Raw genomic sequence first — 18,826 nt, 5'->3', positions numbered from 1 at the left:
CCCCCTACCAAGCCAAACATGCTATTGCTTTGCTAAACTTTATTACAGTTACCGTCATCTTTTGTATAGTTGTATGAGGTAGAAAACCTTGAATTCTTTATTTCTTCTTCTGGATTGTTTCTTCATTTTCTGTATTTGTTCAATCATCAAATTTTATTGATTGATTACAGTTTTCCATTGCCTCTGGAATTCATTTAACTCTATTTTACTCTCATTGGTCTTTTTAGGGGCCCTCATGTCCTCCTCCTTGTCTATTAAAAAAGCCTATTCCCTAACTCATTTCTCTTCCCCTAGTCTCTTTCGCCTACATAATGAAGTTTATCATTTGCATTGATAACATTTTTTTTTTCCCCAAAACAAAGTCCAAGCCCTCTGGCCTGGCATTTAGAACCTACTTTCTCCATATCTTGAACACATCGAACCCACAATTCCTATTTAATGCCTTGGTTCCTTTGTTATTTGCTGTATTCAGTGTGACTCCCCTGCTATCTTTTTTTATGTAAGAAATTTATCTGACTTGGTTTTCAAGCTCAGGTCAGACATCTGTTGTACTCTATAAACCTTCTGCCCTCAACTCTCCTATATCCTCCCCTGTACCCAATAAATAACTGATCTGGCATGTGCGTTCCCATAGTACGTTTTAAAAATTTACACTAATTCTCGAATACCTTCTTATTTAAAAAAAAAAAAAAATCCAACGAGAGATCTATAAAGATAAAAAGTAAAAAAAAGTGAACTTTGCTTTTTTAGATTCTAATCTCATTTCACTCTCCAGTTGTCTTATATCTCTTGAGTAAATAAATACCTAGGAATAGAATTGCTGGGCCATATCACATGTCTAGTAATTTTAGATTGGATGTTAAATATTGTATTACATTATCCATTGTCTGATTTTTGTCCTTTTCCTTTAAAGAATATTGAAGGAAGTTTTGGGTGGCAGTTAAGCTACTTGGAGATCTTACTGATCTTTTGAGGCTTTTTATATGTTTTTTAGGATGGATTTAACTGTTAAGCTAGCTTAGCCCTTCTGAAATCGCCACTGAATGTCCTGGGTCTTTAACAAGGTCTCTCCATTCTGGCTAGTCAACTCGGAAATGTCTCCCAGTCCTATATGAACTGGGTAGCCAAAAGCCCTAGCAGTCATTCTTTGCCTGTATTTATGGAGTGTCACTGTGTATTTGCATAGTATTCAGTAAGACTCAGGGGAAACTCCTGCAGGTTTCTAGAACTTTTCTCTGTGTGTCTCCCACATCACTGGTGCTCTACTTCACAAATAGCTGCTTCTGCTTCTCTGAACTTTAATCTTTTTCTCCTAAACTTAACAAGGCTGCCATACTGTACTTGGGTTCTCTCTCCCTACATGATGGACAAAATCTTATGAGGTTAGAAGGTGACATCTGCCAGAAAACCTGTTTTCCTTCCCTCATGATATCAGTCCTCTGCTGCCTGCTGTCTCATGTCTGAATATGGTTGGTTGATCTGTTTTGTCCAGTTCTCTTGTTTCTGGGCACTAGCTTAGTACCAGGTACTCTATTAGTGGAATAATAAAATGACCATCTGTGTGTCCATCAGTCAGTCTGAACAATTTTCAGTCTTTTTCCACTGGAGTATATTTAAGCACATCTAAGATACCATTATTTCATTTCATCCAGAAATACTTATTATTGTGAGCATTCCAGTACACAATTTGGTGAATGCAAATGATGAAATATGAGGCCTGGAGTTTTGGGAAAAGAAATCGTTCTGAGCCTTTCCAGAATTACGGTTGGAAAACTAAAGCCTCTTAGTCCCAGAATTTACATAGGACTGCCAGAACTTTCTAGATCAAGCCTTGCACATTTCAGAATCATCTCAAATGGGATTCATCCTCATTTATTGTATGCCTACTATCTGTAAAACACTTGCTATACACTGCTACTGAAGATGCTAATGAATAATTGTTTAAAGTTAATGGCAATATAAAATAACAGATTGCCAGGTGAATATCTTGAAAAGTCATAATAGTATTTCAGGGTAAAGTGATTAGTTGTCAAGGAAAGTTTTGTAAATAAGGAGACTTGAGTTCTATACTTGGGAGAAAAGTCAGGACTTAGGTAAGTTATGTTGTAAGGAAAAACACTGTAATTAATTGCGTTCTTGAAGTTTCTGTTCCCCCACACCCCAAATCTATTAGGTTATTTGCCACATTATTCTTTGCTTTAACTGGCACTTAAAGCATTTGTTATCTCCTGCACAAAAGAATCTGCTCAAATAAATGGCTGTTGAATTTAATTGTGAGTCAGTTTTCTGTATCACCTGATCTAGCCCTCCAAAGCATACTTGACATGCTTTAAAAGCAGTCTTCTTTTCTTTTAAGACTTCTGTGTAGTTTTTATGCTACACTTGTGGGTATTGTGGTTTGATTTTTGTTTTTTACCAATTTGATGAGAAATTACTCCCCGCTCAATGTCCTGGGAAGTTTGACTAGTGGTTGACCCATCCCATAGAAACATTTTATGTTTTTCATGGACCTTTAAGGGCCACTCATTAACGTGAATGCCTTATCATTCATTGGAATAGAAAACTGGGAGGGTTTACTTTTAATTACAAAAGTCAATGTATGTCAAATACATGAATAAAACAAAACTGGCTTAGCTTCATTTTTCCTACTTTATTATTTTTCTTAGACTTGCTATTACTACCTCAAATAAATATCCAGTTTAGAGATGTGGAAAAAAATATGGCAGTTGGAATCAGGGAGGCCCAGGTTCTAGTTCAGATTCTACTTTTTCCCAAGACTTTGGAAAAGCCACTTTCTAAAGTTGCTTTCTGTGCTGTGTGTCTATAAAATGAGAAAAAATGAGTTATTATTAGATTCTTAATAAGTTGCAACTGGTATCGTTGCCTAGGTTGCCTTTTGAATTATGTAAATATAATCTGCCTCCATTGCATGTTTAAGACAATTTATATGTGTTTAGAAAAGAAGGGAATTCTAGTTCATTAACTGCGAGGTTTTAGAGTGCACTAGAATTTGAAGAATGACAAAACTTTAAGAGGTTGCCAAAAAATACAGGTGTACTTGTTCAAAAGCAAGTCTCAGATTGAGTCATATATCAAATGTAAGCAATAACAGACTTGACTCCTCTGGGGAATTTCGGCAGAGTATTCATTTATACAATACTTGAAAATTCCAAGTATTTACAAAGGTAGCTTATTTAATATAGTGTGAAACTCATTACATCATATCCTTGAATGATGTCATAATATCGATGAGGGAAAAAAATTGATCCCTGGCCAGGGCCACTGTCAATCTGGAATTTTCATATTCTCCCTGTGTCTGTGTAGTACTGTGGTTTCCTCCCACATTCCAAAGATGTACACTTTAGGTGAATCGGTGTCTGCATGGCCCCAGTCTGAGTGAGTGTGGGGTGTGTGTGTGAGTGCGCCCTCCAATGGAATGACATCTGGTCCAAGGTGGGCTTCAGTTTTGGCCCCGAGCTGCTGGAATGGGCCCTGGCCACCTGTAATTCTGAACTGGAATTAATGCATAAATGTTTTTATTCATCTTTCTTAAATGTATGTTTAGCTTACATTTATTTCAATGTCTTTTTTTTTTCCAAAAAGTGTTTGTATATTGCATATATAAATAAAATATAAAAGTAACATTTTATAAAACTTTCTAGAGAGACAAATTCCACACAAGTGGTAAGGGCAACCTCGTGTCTCTAGATTTGTTCTGTTTCATAAATTGGATTTTAACGAATCCTATGTAAATCAATTTTTGTAAATAAAGTGTAATGTTGGATTTTTCACATCTTAGATTTTTGCAGTTTTCTCAGATTTACAACACTTTCTGATGTCTGTTCACTCTGATTCTGAAACTAAATTATATTATTGGATTTCATATACAGTATTAAAATAGGTGGCGGTTTACCAAGGTTAAACTTTAAAGCATATTTGAAAGTTGTCTATCTATAAATAAGACAAATTGTCTGCAGAATTAGCTTTATATAGCCAGTGATGTGTAAACCTCTTGGCTTTAAGTACCACAACAACTTAGCAACAACTTAGAATGCATTAAGAAAACTGTCACATGATCTGAAACTGCGTTAAAAAAATTCCTACTTTTTTTTTTCTTTCTTTTACTGGTTTCTTGTCTCTCAGGGTCACAGTTCTCATGGGCTTCCCCCACCCTACCCCACCAAGTTTCCTTTGTTGACATTTCTGTTCTTTCCTTGACAAATTCTGCCATGGCTGATGGGGAGACCACCTGATTAACCAATACGGAACTGGAAATGACTGACAATTCTTAGCTAATTCTATAAATTTTGTTAGTTTGTTTTTCTTAGCCCCAGTTAATCTCAAATAGATAGAAATTTAGAACATTATTGAGGGGATTATAATGGGATTAATCCCTTTTGCCTCTCCCGTAATGTATTCAGCTGTTTCATTTCTTTTTGTTCATATGCGATTTTGTGTTTTCAAAGTAAAAAATCAGAATATTTATTTAGCGTTTACTTTGGCTTAAAAATATTCAATTTATTAAAGCTTCAAAATAATAACTGTAGTTCAAACTTTTAAGTTCCATCTACAAATCTTAAAAATCTATTTGTAAATCTAGCAAATTTCAACACTTTTAGAGGGGAATCTTACAAATTAAATTCTCTTATGTGTATTAATGTATATTTATAAATATGCATTATAAATATATAATAAACTATATATTTTGTTTCTTTTTAAAATACTTGAATTGTCTAAACAAGCTTTGTACCATTTTTAGAGCAGGTATTTCTGCCAAAGCATGATATATGCATTGTATAAACACCTTCATTCTACACAATTGCAAACTAAAAACAAAGCTTGTGGAAAAATCGTTGGAACAGATCACTTAAGACTTCCTATAACTTTGAACTAGAGGAGTCACAAATAATAATCTTAATAAAAGTTAGAAGATACTAAATTTTTTCTTTTCCATGTAGTTTCACAAAGACAACTGCAAGTTATACATATTTTTTTTTCAAATAAGTTTAATTTCCTACTGCTTCCCTACTCTTCACATTCTTTTCTCCAGTTAGCTTACCTAACTTTTAGTTCAGATTCTTCTCAGAATCATATGGTCAAAGTCTGGTGTTTAATTTCCCTTCATGTTTCTTCTCAAAATTTATCAAAACTACCACTGTGACTTAAATTGGCTGGGTTCTATTTCATTAGTGCAAGTAAACAATAACTTGTTGTACCCCATCTGTGGTATAACATATGGTATAGTTGGCTCTTCTGTTTGAGACCTATAGAAAAGTTCTGAATGTTTTTATTCTTTTCATGAGTGGATGTGTACATAGCATTCCTGATGGAGATATTTATCCTTTTTATGGGCATCTGTATTTAATCCTTTGGAGTATATTGATTTAAATGCAAAGTGTAGCTTAGAAATAAATGTTTGGGCTGGGTGAGGTGGCTCATGCCTGTAATCTCAGCACTTTGGGAGGCCCAAGGCGGGTGCATCACTTGAGGTCGGGAGTTCAAGACCAGCCTGGCCAACATGGCAGAACCCCGTCTCTACTGAAATACAAAAATTAGCCAGTGTGGTAATCCCGGCTCCTCAGGAGGCTGAAGCAAACTGCTTGAACCAGGAGGTGGACATTTCAGTGTGCCGAAATTGCGCCACTGCACTCCAGCCTGGGTTACAGAGCAAGACTCTATTTTAAAAAAAAAAAAAAGTTCAGTTACATTTTCTCTTGAAAATTCAGGGTATTTTTTGTATCCATCTTCCTTACCTTGTATAGTTTAACTTAACTTTTGCTCTGTATAATTCGTACCATAACATTGGTATGAATATGGTAGGTAATGCATGTCAAATCTGTTATCTGTTTTTGCAAACAATCTATGCTTTTCGTGAGAAAACCAAGGTAATTAAAATATTGAAGCTGGTTAGTTTCTTAAGCACATGACTGGAATCAAAAGTACACTGAGTATTCACATTTAATACACTCAAAATGTCAGAAAACACAGGCACATACATCCCACTTATACAGGGATCCACGTATTAAGCATCATCAATTGTCTGGAATAGCTAAGATTCAGGAAATAAGGCCTCAAAGGGGACACTGAGCAGCCAAAATGGATATATTCATCCCATTGATGAGGTGTTCCTCATCTTTTACTCATTCAAGACATTTGTTTGTTTGGGGCTATATACAAGGCAATAGTGTGAATTAGAGTTGATTTTTTCCCAGTCTGAAGCTCATAGTTTATTAAGGGGACAAAAGCTAAATTCAGATAATATCAAATACACTGTAAAAGTGACATGTACTATAAAGGAGCTACAGATAAAGAGCTTTTGGGAGGCAGTTGAGAAGGGGAACATACTTTCAGTGTATTGTATTGTAAAGAGAGTAGCATCTGAACTGAGTCATGAGGTATATTAGTCTGTTCTCACACTGGTATAAATAAATACCTAAGACTGGGTAATTTATAAAGAAAAGAGGTTTAATTGGTTCACGGTTCTGCAGACTGTACAGGAAGAATGGCTGGGGAGGCCTCAGGAAACTTATAGTCATGACAGAAGGAGAAGGGGAAGCAGGCACCTCTTACATAGCCAGAGCAGGAAGCCGGGGAGAGGTACTACACACTTTTGTTTTTTTGTTTTTGTTTGTTTGAGACAGAGTCTCGCTCTGTTGCCAGGTTGGAGTGCAGTGGCACCATCTCAGCTCACTGCAAGCTCCGCCTCCCAGGTTCAAGCAATTCTCCTGCCTCAGCCTCCCGAGTAGCTGGGACTACAGACACACACCGCCTTGCCCAGCTAATTTTTTTTTTTTGTATTTTAGTGGAGACGGGCTTTCACCATGTTGCCCAGGCTGGTCTCGACCTCCTGAGCTCAGGCAGTCCACCCACCTCGGCCTCGCAAAGTGCTAGGATTACAAGCGTGAGCCACTGCATGCAGCTGTGCTATACCCTTTTAAACAACTAGATCTCACGATAACTTACTATCACAAGAACAGCATCAAAGGGGAAATCACCCTCATTATCCAGTCACCTCCCACCAGGCCCCACCTCCAACATTGGGGATTACAATTTGACATAAGATTTGCACAGGGACACAAACCCAAACCATATAATTCCACCCTTGTCCCCTCCCCAAATCTCACATCTTTCTCACATTTAAAATACAATCATGCCTTCACAAGAGTCCCCCAAAGTCTGAACCCGTTCCAGCGTTAACTCAAAAGTCCGAAGTCTCATATGAGATAAAACTAGTCCCTTCCGCCTATGAGCCTGTAAAATCAAAAAAACAAGTTAATAACTTCCAAGATACAATGGGAATGTAGAGATTGGGTAACACTCCTGTTCCAAAAGGGAGAAATCAGCCAAAAGAAAGGGGCTGTAAGCCCCGTGCAGATCTGAAATGCAGCAGGGCAGTCATTAAATCTTAAAGCTCCAAAATAACCTCCTTTGACTCCATGTCTTACGTAGCATTAAGTACATTTACAATGTTTTGTACAACTATCACAATTATCTAGTTCCAGAACTTTTACATCACTCCGAGCAGAAACCATGGATTCATTAAGAAGTCATTCCCTGTTCTCTACTGCTCTCAACCCCTAGAACCATACATTTGTTTCCTGTCTCCCTCTGGATTTGCCTACTCTGGATACACTGTATAAATAGAATAATACAGCATGTACCTTTTGTGTCTTATTTAATTTCTGAATACTTTGTATAAATGGAATCACACCCTGTGTACTTTTTGTGTCTTCTTAATGTAATATTTTGAAGGTTAATTCATGTTTTAGCATGTATCAGTACTTCATTTCTTTTATGGCTGAATAATATTTTGTTATATGGATTTACCACAGGGTGTTTATCCATTAATCAGGTGATGGACATTGAGGTTGTTTTCACTTTTTGGCTATTGTGAACAGTCCTGCTATGACTAGGAGTGTTCATAGCAATTGTTCATATACAATTTGTATTTGAACACCTGTTTTCAATTCTTTTTGGGTCTTTACCTCCAAGTAGAATTGCTAGGTTACATGGTAATTGTGTGTTAAACTTTTTGAAAAACTGCCAGACTATTTTCCCACAAGTCATTCATGATGGTTCTGGTTTCTCCACATCCTCATCAACACTTGTTATTTTCTGTTTTTTTATTATATTAGGGTCATCCCAATGAATGTGAAATAGTATCTCATTATGGTTTTAATTTGTATTTCCCTAATGATTAATGACATTGAACATACTTTCATTTGCTCTTTGGCCATTTGTGTATCTTCTCTAGATAAATATCTATTCAAGTCTTCTTCCCACTTTTTTTTTTTTCTTTTTTCTTTTTTTAGAGAAAGGTTCTTGCTCTGTCATCCAGGCAGTGGCACAATCATAGCTCACTGCATCCTTGATTTCCTGGGCTCAAGCAATCCTCTCACCTGAGTCTCCAGAGTAGCTGGGACTACAGGCATGCACCACTACACCTGGCTAATTTTTTAATTTCTTGTAAAGATGAGATCTCACTATGTTGCTCAAGCTATTCTTAAACTCCTGGGTTCAAGCAATTCTCCTGTCTTGGCCCCCCAAAGTGCTAGAATAACAAGTATGAGCCACCATGCCCCACCTCTCCCTTCTTTTTAATTGGGTTGTTTATCTTTGTCTGAGTTGTAAGTCCTCTTTGTATATTCTGGATACTAGATCCTTTTAAGATACATGATTTTCATATTTTTTTTCTCATTCTCCAGGCTTTTTACTTTCTTGGTAGTATATTTTGCACAAAAAAGTTTAATTTTGATGATGTCCAATTTATATATATATATATATATATATATATATATATATATATACTTCCTTATAGTTTTCTGATATCTAGAAAACAATTGCCAAATGCAAGGCCATGACAATTTACCCCTATATTTTCTTCTATTTTGTAAGAATAGTTTCAGCTCTTATATTTAGAGTTTTGATTCATTTTGAATTATTTTTTACTTATGGTGTGAGATAAGGATCCAACTTAATTATTTCATAAATGGCTATTCAGTTGTCTTAGTACCATTTGTTAGAGAGAATGTTGTTTCCCCTGTTGAATGCACTTGGCACCCTTGCCAATAATCAATTGACCATAGGTGTATAAGTTTTTTATTAGGCTCTTAATTCTATTCCATTGGTCTTTATGTCTGCCCTTGTATCATTACCACATTGTGTTGGATATTGTAGCTTTGCAGTAAGTTTTGCGATCAGGAAATGTGAGTTCTCCAACTTTGTTCTTCTTTTCAAGATTATTTTGGCTCTTCAGGGTTCCTTGCCTTTCCATATGAATTTTAGGATCAGCTTTCCCAGTTCTTTTTTTTTTTTTTTAAAAAAGAACATTGGGATTTTGGTAGAAATTGCATTTCATCTATAGCTATAACAATATTCAATATTCCATTCATGAACATAATATACCTTTCCAATTTCTTAGTTCTCCCTTAATTTATTTATGCATACAACTCTTACTCATCCTTGGGTCAGTTTATTCCCAAGTATTTTATTCTTTTTGATGCTATTGTAAATGGAGTTGTTTTCTGAAATTTTTATTGCTAGTGTAGAGAAATATATATGATTTCTGTGTTGATCATATACTACAACTTTGATAAATTTATTAGCTCTAATAACTCTTCTGTGGATTCTTTAGAATTTTCTATATATACTATACTATTATGACATCTTTGAATAAAGAGAGTCCCATTTTTTCTGTTTGTGTTGGATGACTTTCCTTTTTCTTACCTGATTGCTGTCTAAATGTCCAGTATTATGTTGAATGGAAGTAGTGAGAGCAGCATTCTTGTCTCATGCCTGATCATAGAGGGAAAACTTTCAGTCAGTAAACAGTCATTTACTGTTGAGTAAGATGTTAGCTGTGCGCTTTTTCATATATGTCCTTTATCATTTTGAAAAAGCTCCCTTCCTTTCCTAGTTTGTTGAGTGTTTTTATCTTAAAAGATTATTACTATCTTTTCAGATGTTTTTTCTGCATCAATTGAAATCATTCTGGGATTTTCCCCCTTCATTCTATTAATGTGATTACATTATATTACATTGATTTTCATGTGTTTAACCACCATTGTATTCTTGGGCTAAGCCCACTTGGTCATGGCGGATAATCCTTTTAATATGCTACTAGATCCAGTCTGCTAATACTTTGTTGAGGATTTTTTTTCCATCTGTGTTCATAAGGTATATTGAGCCATGGTTTCCTTTTCTTGCAGTGTCTTTGTCTGACTTTGGTATCGGGGTAATGCCGGCCTCATAGAATGAATTAGAAGTCCAAGGATGGTGGCTCACACCTGTAATCCCAGCATTTTGGGAGGCCAAGGTGGGCAGATCACGAGGTCAGGAGATCTAGACCATCCTGACCAACATGGCGAAACTCCATCTAAAAATTAAAAAATTAACTGGTCGTGGTGGCACGTGCCTGTAATCCCAGGTACTCGGGAAGCTGAGGCAGGAGAATTGCTTCAACCAGGGAGTCAGAGGTTGCAGTGAACTGAGATTGCGCCACTGCACTCCAGCCTGGTGACAGAGCAAGACTCTGTCTAAAAAGAAAGAAAAAAGAAGAAGAAGGAATGAATTAGAAAGTGTTCCCTCCTCTTACCTATTTTTTTTTTTTTTAAATAACATCTTGAGAAGGATGAATGTTCATTCTTATTTAAATATTGTATAAGTCACTAAGCCACCTGGTTTTGGGCTCTTCTTTATTGGGAGGTTTTTTATTACTGACTCAATTTTGTTACTTGTTACAGGTCTATTCATATGTTTTATTTCCTCTTGAGTCAGTTGGGAAATTTGTGTGTTTCTAGGAATTTGTCCATTTAACATAGGTTATCTAACTAGTTAGCATTCAGTTGTTTACAGTATTCTCTTATAAGCCATACTGTTTTTTTGTATGGTCAGTAATAATATTCCCACTTTTATTTCGGACTTTTAGAGTCTTCTCTCTTTTTCCGTAGGTTTTTCAATTGTATTGATGTTTTCAAACAACCAACTCTTTATTTGATTTTTCTCTATTGTTTTTCTATTCTCAATTTCATGTACAGCCACTCTAATTTTTATCACATCTATCTTTCTGCCAGCTCTTTTACTACTTCCATAAGGTATAAAGTTAGGTTATTGATATGAAATCTTTTTTTAATGTAGGCATTTTAGCTATAAATTTCCCTCTGATCCCATAATGTTATATTTGTATTTTCATTAGTTTCAGAGTATTTCCTAATTTCTCTTTTGGTTCTTCTTTGAGTCATTGATTGTTTTAGAGTGTATTTTGGATTTCCACATATTTGTGATTTTTCTAGTTTTACTGATTTTTAGTTATATTCCATTTGGTTAGAGAAGATACTTTATATGCTTTCAGTCTTTTAAAATATATTAAGACTTTTTTGTGGTTTAATATCCATTCTGTCTTGGAGAATGTTCCATGTGCATTTGAGAATAATATGTATTTTGCTGTTGGGTGGCATATTCAGTATGTGTCTTAGGTCTAAGTGGTTTATATAGCGTTACTTAAATTCTCTATTTCCTTATTTTCTGCCCAGTTCTATCCATTATTGAAAGTGGAGTATTGAAGTCTCTAACATTATTACAGATCTATTTTTCCCTTCAGTTTTGTGTTCTTTCTTCATATATTAATATTTTGTGGCTCTGATGTTATATTTGTATCTATTTATAAGTGTGGTATCTTCTTGCTAGATTGACCTTTTTATCATTATAAAAGTCATTCTGTGTCTCTTGTGATAGTTGTTAAAGTCTTTTGGTTTTTTGTTTGTGTATTTGTTTGTTTCTGATTTTACCATAGCCACCCTGTCTTGGTTACTATTTGCATGGAATATATTTTTCCTTCCTTCCACCTTCAGCTTGTTTCCTTGAATCTAAAGTAATTCTCTTGTAGACAACTTATAAATGGACTCATTTGGTTTCTTTGAATCCACTCTGACAATGCTTGCCTTTTAATGAATGCATTTAATCCATTTACATTTAAAGTACTTACTGATAAAGAAGGATTTCTGCCATTTTGCTATTTGTTTTCTATTATGTCTATCTTTTTTGTTCCTGGGTTCCTCCACTACTGCCTTTCTGTTGTTCTTGGTTTGATTTTTTTGCATTGTACCATTTTGACTCCTTATTTCCTTTTTTGTACATGTTTTAGTTATTAATGGTTACCCTGGGGATTAAATTAACATCTTGCATGTACAACAGCCTAGTTTGAAGTAATACCAACTTAGCTTCAATAATATCTCAAAACTATGTTCCTGTACATCTCCCTCCCTCCCTTATGTTGTTGTTATCACAAATTACATCTTTATACATTGTATGACTGTTAACATAGATGTATAATTGCTGTTTTATGCACTTGTCTTTTGAGTCATTTAGGGGGAAAAAGGCAGATTTCTGAAACTATAATACTGCTGGCTTTTATATTTACCTATGTAATTACTTTTATCAGTGTTCTTTATTTTCTCACATGGCTCTGAGTTATTGCCTCTTTTCTCTTCAGGCTGAAGAACTTCCTTTAGCATTTCTTGTAGTTCAGGTCTACTTGTGACAAATTCTCTCAACTTTTTGTTTATCTGGAAATGCGGTAATTTCTTTTTTGTTTTTGAAGGATAATATTTCTAGATATTTCAGCACTTGAAATGTGCCATCCCACTGTTTTCTGACCTCCATGGTTTCCTATGAAAAGTTGGCTGTCAGTCTTACTTGGGATCTCTTGTATGTGAAGAGTCACATACATCTCTTGCTACTTTCAAGATTCTCTTTGTTTTTTGACAGTTTGAACATAATGTGTCTCTGTGTGCAACTTTTAAAATTTATCCTACTTGGAGTTTCTTGGGTGAAAGACTCTTGTTTTTCTCAAATTTGGAAAGTTTGTAACCATTATTTCTTCATATATTCTGTTTTCTCTCTCCTTGCCTTTGGACTTCCATCATACAAACAGGCATTGTTATTTATGATGTTGTTCCCATAAGTCTTTAAACTATGTCTATTTTTTTTCATTCTTTTTTCCTATTTCTCAGATTGCATAGTTATTGAAATCACTCATGTAGAATAGTCATAAACTGTTAATTAGTTGAGTTTTACAGGACAAAAATCTAACAATTGTCAGTTACTGTATTGGTCAGTATAGGTTAGATCTCCGCAGTAGAGGATTAAAAACAGAACATGTACCAAGTGTTGTCTCTTAAATTTTCTGTTCAGAAGTGACACAAATGACTTCCCCTCATATTTTGTAGGCCAAAGTAAATCATGTGGCCACACCTAATTTTAAGAAGGCAAGAAACTGCAGTTCTGCTGTCTGTCCAGATATGAAAAACATTAACATTTACAGTGTGTGTTCCCTTCCCTACCCCATCCCCAGTCCATTGTTTAGCATTTGTTCCATTATTTCTATGTGCAGACAGAGGTTATTTTGTTAGTCTCTTTAACTCTATAATTTTCAGTTGCTTAGAGCCTTAAATATTAGAGCTTGATTATCAGCTCCCGTACTTTCTTAGCTTTGTGACCAAGAGCACAGTTCTCGATATCTGTTAAGTTTCAGTTTTCTCTCTGGAAAAGTGGAGATAATTCCTGTCTCAAAAGATTACAAATGATCAGTTGAGATAATGTGTATAGGATGTTTTGTACACTGTTTCATACATAGTAAATACTCTATTCCTGTTCTCCTGGCATTCAGTGCTCTCATAATCTGGCTTCATCTTCTTCTTCTAGCCTCATCTTCTGTGACTCTCTTCTAATCATCTGATGCTGTACCTTATCAAATTATAGTTGAACTCTAAAATATTTTTATCAGAAAGTCAGAATTTTTTTGTTACTATAATTTTTTAAAGTTTGCTCTATTTTAGTATGTTTGGAAGACAGGATGGAAACTTTCCTGCCAGATGTAGCTCTAATTTTATAATGGAAGTCATGAAGAAATTAGGATTTACTTAAATTTACTTTAAAGTTCTTATAATACTTGTAATAAATGAGGTATCCATATAAAGAAAAACATGGTTTCCAGTTATAAGATAGGTAATGTGGTTTCCATTCTTTCTCTTGATAATCACCAACAGAAAAAAAGTTGAAATAATATTTCCATCTTTAATCAAAACTAGAAGTATCTCCAACCCTTGAGCTAAAAATCCGAAGGAAAAGAGTAAATAACTAAGGAAGACCATCAAACTTGAGTGCTTAAGAACCTACAAGATACTGACAAAAAGCACCTTGTTTTACCTGCAAACTCAGAAAGGCTCAGGGATTAGATGGACTAGTACTACAGAATATAGAAGTGAGGCAGGAGCCATCAACATAGAGATTGCTTGAAAACTCTGAATAAGGATTCCTGTGTTCCCGCCTCACAGGAAATATACTGTCTGGTTTAACAATATGTATTTAACAGTAGGACAAGAGTGAGATGCTAAAGTTGTCATATTGCCTCCTTACCCTGCTTGGCTCCAGACTTCTGTCTTTCACACTTTGATATCCCAGGCAGGTTTGAGGGATCCTTCCTGGAGAAATGGAACCACTGAAGAAAAATTGCTTGACGGGTACTAGTATTTGAAGACCTCAACAAAAAAGCTAGCTGGCCACTACCCTGCTGAAGTCCATGAATTGACAGCCTGCGGACACATAGTCACCTTTTTATTGTTAACCTCTAAAATAAGAACAAGACTAAATGTTGTTAGCCATCTTAGGAAAGTTTCCAATGTAACTTAGAAACACATACCAGAAAAAAGGAACTTAAAGTATTAACAGATAATTGAGGGAATGAAAACACCTCGAGGAAATAATTAACAACCTTAGACAAATTTTGGCTAATCAAAGCAGGATGGTTTAAGAAAACAAGGGGAGTGGATGAGAAAATTCTCAGAATGAAAAGTACAATAGTAGAAGTATATTCAGTAAAAGCATTGAAAGAAACAGTTGAGGAACTTTCCCTGGGTATAGAATAAAAGACAAAAATAAGAGAGAAAAGAGAAAATTAGAGTTTAATATGAGGTTTAATATCTAACTGACTAGGAGTTGTAGAAAGAACAGGGAATGGCGAAGCTTATTATTATATTATGGAAACAAAACATGCAAATTTCCTAGAGTTTAAACTAAATATATCAGTAGATTGAAGAGGTCTAGCAAGTGCTCAGTGCAATGATAAATATTCACATACTTGTAGAAAAATTAATTATTCTGAAATTTCAGAAACCATTGGATATAAAAAGAAGATGCTAGGTACTTCAGAGGAAAATGAGCTAGTCTGTGAATAGGAATATCATCGAATTCCACAGCCATACTTGAGAATCTAAAAGGACACGTACCCAATGTACTTAACTCCCAGATTCAAAAGTTGTCAACATCCCCCTATCCCCATGCATGCATACTTTTTAAATATTAAGGCAACTTCCTTGTACTATATCATTATCATCCAACTCTAAATGCTTCTGTTTTATCGGTAACAGGTAGACTTTTTTTTTTTTTTTTTTTTTTTTTTTTTTTTTTTTTTTTGAGACGGAGTCTCACTCTGCCGCCCAGGCTGGCGTGCAGTGGCCGGATCTCAGCTCACTGCAAGCTCCGCCTCCTGGGTTTACGCCATTCTTCTGCCTCAGCCTCCCGAGTAGCTGGGACTACAGGCGCCCGCCACGTCGCCCAGCTAGTTTTTTGTATTTTTTAGTAGAGACGGGGTTTCACTGTGTTAGCCAGGATGGTCTCGATCTCCTGACCTCGTGATCCCCGCGTCTCGGCCTCCCAAAGTGCTGGGATTACAAGCTACAGGTAGACATTTTAAGGAAACCAAACCACAATATTATTACACCCAACAGTATTAACAATAGTTTATTAATGTCATCAAATAGCTAGTCTGTGTTCAGTTTTCCTATTTTAGCTCAGAGCTGTTATTTTAGGAGTTGGTCTGTTCAAATCAGGACACATGTCTTAAGTTTCCACTAAAAGGAGTCTACCTTTGTGTTGTTTTTGTCTTAAGCTTTCTAGCCCTATTTGAATTTTAACGTCTGTGTATATATTACTTTGGAAAATAAAATTTAACTTTAAAACCAGATATATTAATACATGGAAGACATCTCAGTAAATCATCATAGGCTGTGTGTTCAGCAATTTAAATGTGACTCCTATAAACTAATTACTTTCATGTCCTTTTTACAGGCTGTCACATCAGTCAGACACGTTAGTTGAACATGAACCTGTATGGTTAAACCTTAGCTAGTTTAGTCGTTTAGACTTAGAAGGAATTAAGTACTCCAGATCATAGCAGTAGCAGGATAGAATGGTAATAAATCACAAAACTTTTATAATAAAAATAGTCTGTAACTAAAAAATAAGCAAGAAGGAAAACTAAAAAATGAGCATCAAAATATATTTCACAAAGCTGGGAACTTTGAAAGCTATTGGACTTGTTTGCCTCTTTGTGCATATTTTAATAGTATTGACAAATTAATTTACAGGACTGTACTTGACTGGAAAGGGAGAGATTATATCAGCAGGCTAATTGTTGCCACAAGTGATAGCTGATGGTGAGAGACAGATAACTGTTAAATTCCAACACAGGCACTGAAGAAGATACTGGTCTACTATGCCATATGAAGATAAAGAATACAAAACAGCCTGTAGTCCTTTGAAGGGTTGTGTGTGACAGTTCAGTTAACTTGGCATTGACCCAGCACTCTGCTGCAGCTGTTTAATGCCAGGGATTTAAAATTTTAGGTATTTTGTTATTTATTACTAAGTAACTTGCAAAACATCTCCGAATTGCACCCTTGAATTTAACCTTAATTCTGATACATACCCAAAGAATAGGAATCAAGGATAAGGTGTGGAGTAAGTAAAGATGAAGCTACACGATTTGGACCACTGGGACAGGTACTATATAGAATGATACATTTTTTTTCCCCATAGTTGCCCACCTTAGAAAGGGCCCTCAGTAATTTTAAACAAAATGCCTGTTGGTTCTCTTTTAGCGTTAGTTCACTTTTATTTCAAATGTGTTTTTTTCTCAGATTCTCTGCTCTTCTCTTTCCCACCTTCCTAACACAGATTACATTGGTCAAACATTTATTTCCAATTGATAAGTAGATATGTCTGCTATAATAGAATTTAAGTCTGTTTTTCATTTGAGAATCTGAAGGATGAATACCTGATTTGTAAGTTTGATTTCATTTACTTTATTTGATTGGATGTATATTAGCCAAAGAGTGGAGGCAAATTCAATATCTTTCTTTAACTCTATGATGTTTCTTTTAGAGGAAGTCCACAAATGAAGGGGACACCCCATTTTAAGGAAGAACAGTGTGCTCCAGCATTAAATTTAGAGATGAGGAAAATACTGGATTTACAAGCACCTATCATGAGGTACAGTACTTTGGTTAAATTTGACATTGTATGATGACAGTAGACAATGTAGTTGGTAAATCCCATGACCAACAGGAAAGTTAAATTTCTTTTTAATTCAAGATAACTTCTTAGTTCTGGAAATGCTTGATTAACCCTTATAAGACATTGGAAGTTTTGCAGATGGCACATTATACTTATTATAATAACGCTCATAAATTGAATATACCAACTATAATCTTATTTTGAAATTTATATTTTATAAGGTCTAGAATTGTTTGAGCGATAACAGTCCATATTTCCCAAAACAATACTGATGAAAGCACACAAGTTGAGGAAAAGAGAAAGTGCCTTTGTTTCCAAAGTTGTCTTAAGCTTCTGGGAAGTTTGTGTACACTTGGAAGAAAGTTATGCTTTTTCATCCAAATATGAATAAAGGTTTTATGACAAAGTGGCCAGAAATACCAGAATACTAGAAATCTATTTTATACCCATTGGTAGAAAAAAATAAGGAATCTTACCTACAATTTGGCTTTATTTCTTTAATTGTTGTTCCACTATTGATGTTTTAGTTGTCACTTAGTTTAGCTGCATATCTTTTCCATTGTGTAGATGTAAGAAAATTTACTTAAATGATACTCAGCTGTAAAAACATTGAGGACATTCTTTATGGAAAAAAAGCTTTCTAAATATGTTGTTGGGTGAAAAAAATAAAATGCATATGTTGCTACTGTTTGTTTTTAAAAGGGAGTTGAGGGATCTCCATCTTGTTTAAAAGAGAACATGTATTTTTCTGGAAGAATACATAAGAAACAGGATGAGAACTGAGTAGCTATGGGACAGGTTTGGGAGAAAAGCTATTGTGTACTCTTTTTTAATATTGAACTATGTAAATGTATTGAATTATATGAATGTAATGCTAATTTTAAAAAATCCCTCTGATTCACAGTTTTAAGAAAAGGTTTATTTCACCATTTCTCTTGTTAGAGTACTGTACAGAATGATATTGGAACATATTAAATAAAACTATGCAAGTGGCTGGGTATTGTCCTGCCTTTTTTGGTCCATCCCTTCATATCTTATTCTCATAGAAAAGAACACAATTATTATTTGCTTAAATGTAATCAGTGTTACAAAAGATTGAGTTCAAGGTTACTCATCGCCTTGGTCAGAGGGTTATTCATAACTTCACATTTTATTTATTTCAGCATGGGAATCACTTTCAAGAAAGTAACTTGATACATAAGGAATTCTGAGTGTCTGTAGGTACCAAAAAGGGTGGAATGGTACAGGCTTGGTTTTCTACCTCCACCTGGTGGGAAACCTTGTATGGTGCATGGAACTAGAATAGAAAGAGAGCCAAAAAAAAAAAAAAAATTTCTGCCATTTTGTCCAAGTTTAACCTGTCAGGTGCTAGGTTTTAATCTATGAATTTAGGTGGTTGGAAATCTGTAAGGTTTCTCTCAAAACTCCAGTGGAATAATTGCATTTCAGAACAAAGTTATCAGCACCTGAAACA

The 18,826-nt window shown here is 35.1% G+C and overlaps 1 protein-coding gene across 7 annotated transcripts in view; it reads left to right on the top strand.

Annotated features, from left to right (window-relative positions):
* The window catches only part of RIC1 (RIC1 homolog, RAB6A GEF complex partner 1), a 153,489-nt gene that overhangs the window by 76,847 nt on the left and 57,816 nt on the right, over nt 1–18,826 (top strand). For 6 of the 7 annotated variants that reach the window (XM_074017525.1, XM_074017527.1, XM_015437202.3 and 3 more), the window contains one exon: nt 17,221–17,328. In XM_074017525.1, the coding sequence (XP_073873626.1) occupies nt 17,234–17,328 (95 nt within the window). In that variant the 5' untranslated portion in view covers nt 17,221–17,233. Of the gene's footprint in view, nt 1–16,668; nt 16,840–17,220; nt 17,329–18,826 lie in introns of those variants that run through there. The other variant, XM_065531023.2, reaches the window with a different exon arrangement.

Source organism: Macaca fascicularis, chromosome 15 (assembly GCF_037993035.2).
Source record: "Macaca fascicularis isolate 582-1 chromosome 15, T2T-MFA8v1.1".
Taxonomy (NCBI): domain Eukaryota; kingdom Metazoa; phylum Chordata; class Mammalia; order Primates; family Cercopithecidae; genus Macaca; species Macaca fascicularis.
The sequence above is the reverse complement of the archived record's forward strand: the minus strand, read 5'-3'. Positions and strand labels throughout refer to the sequence as shown.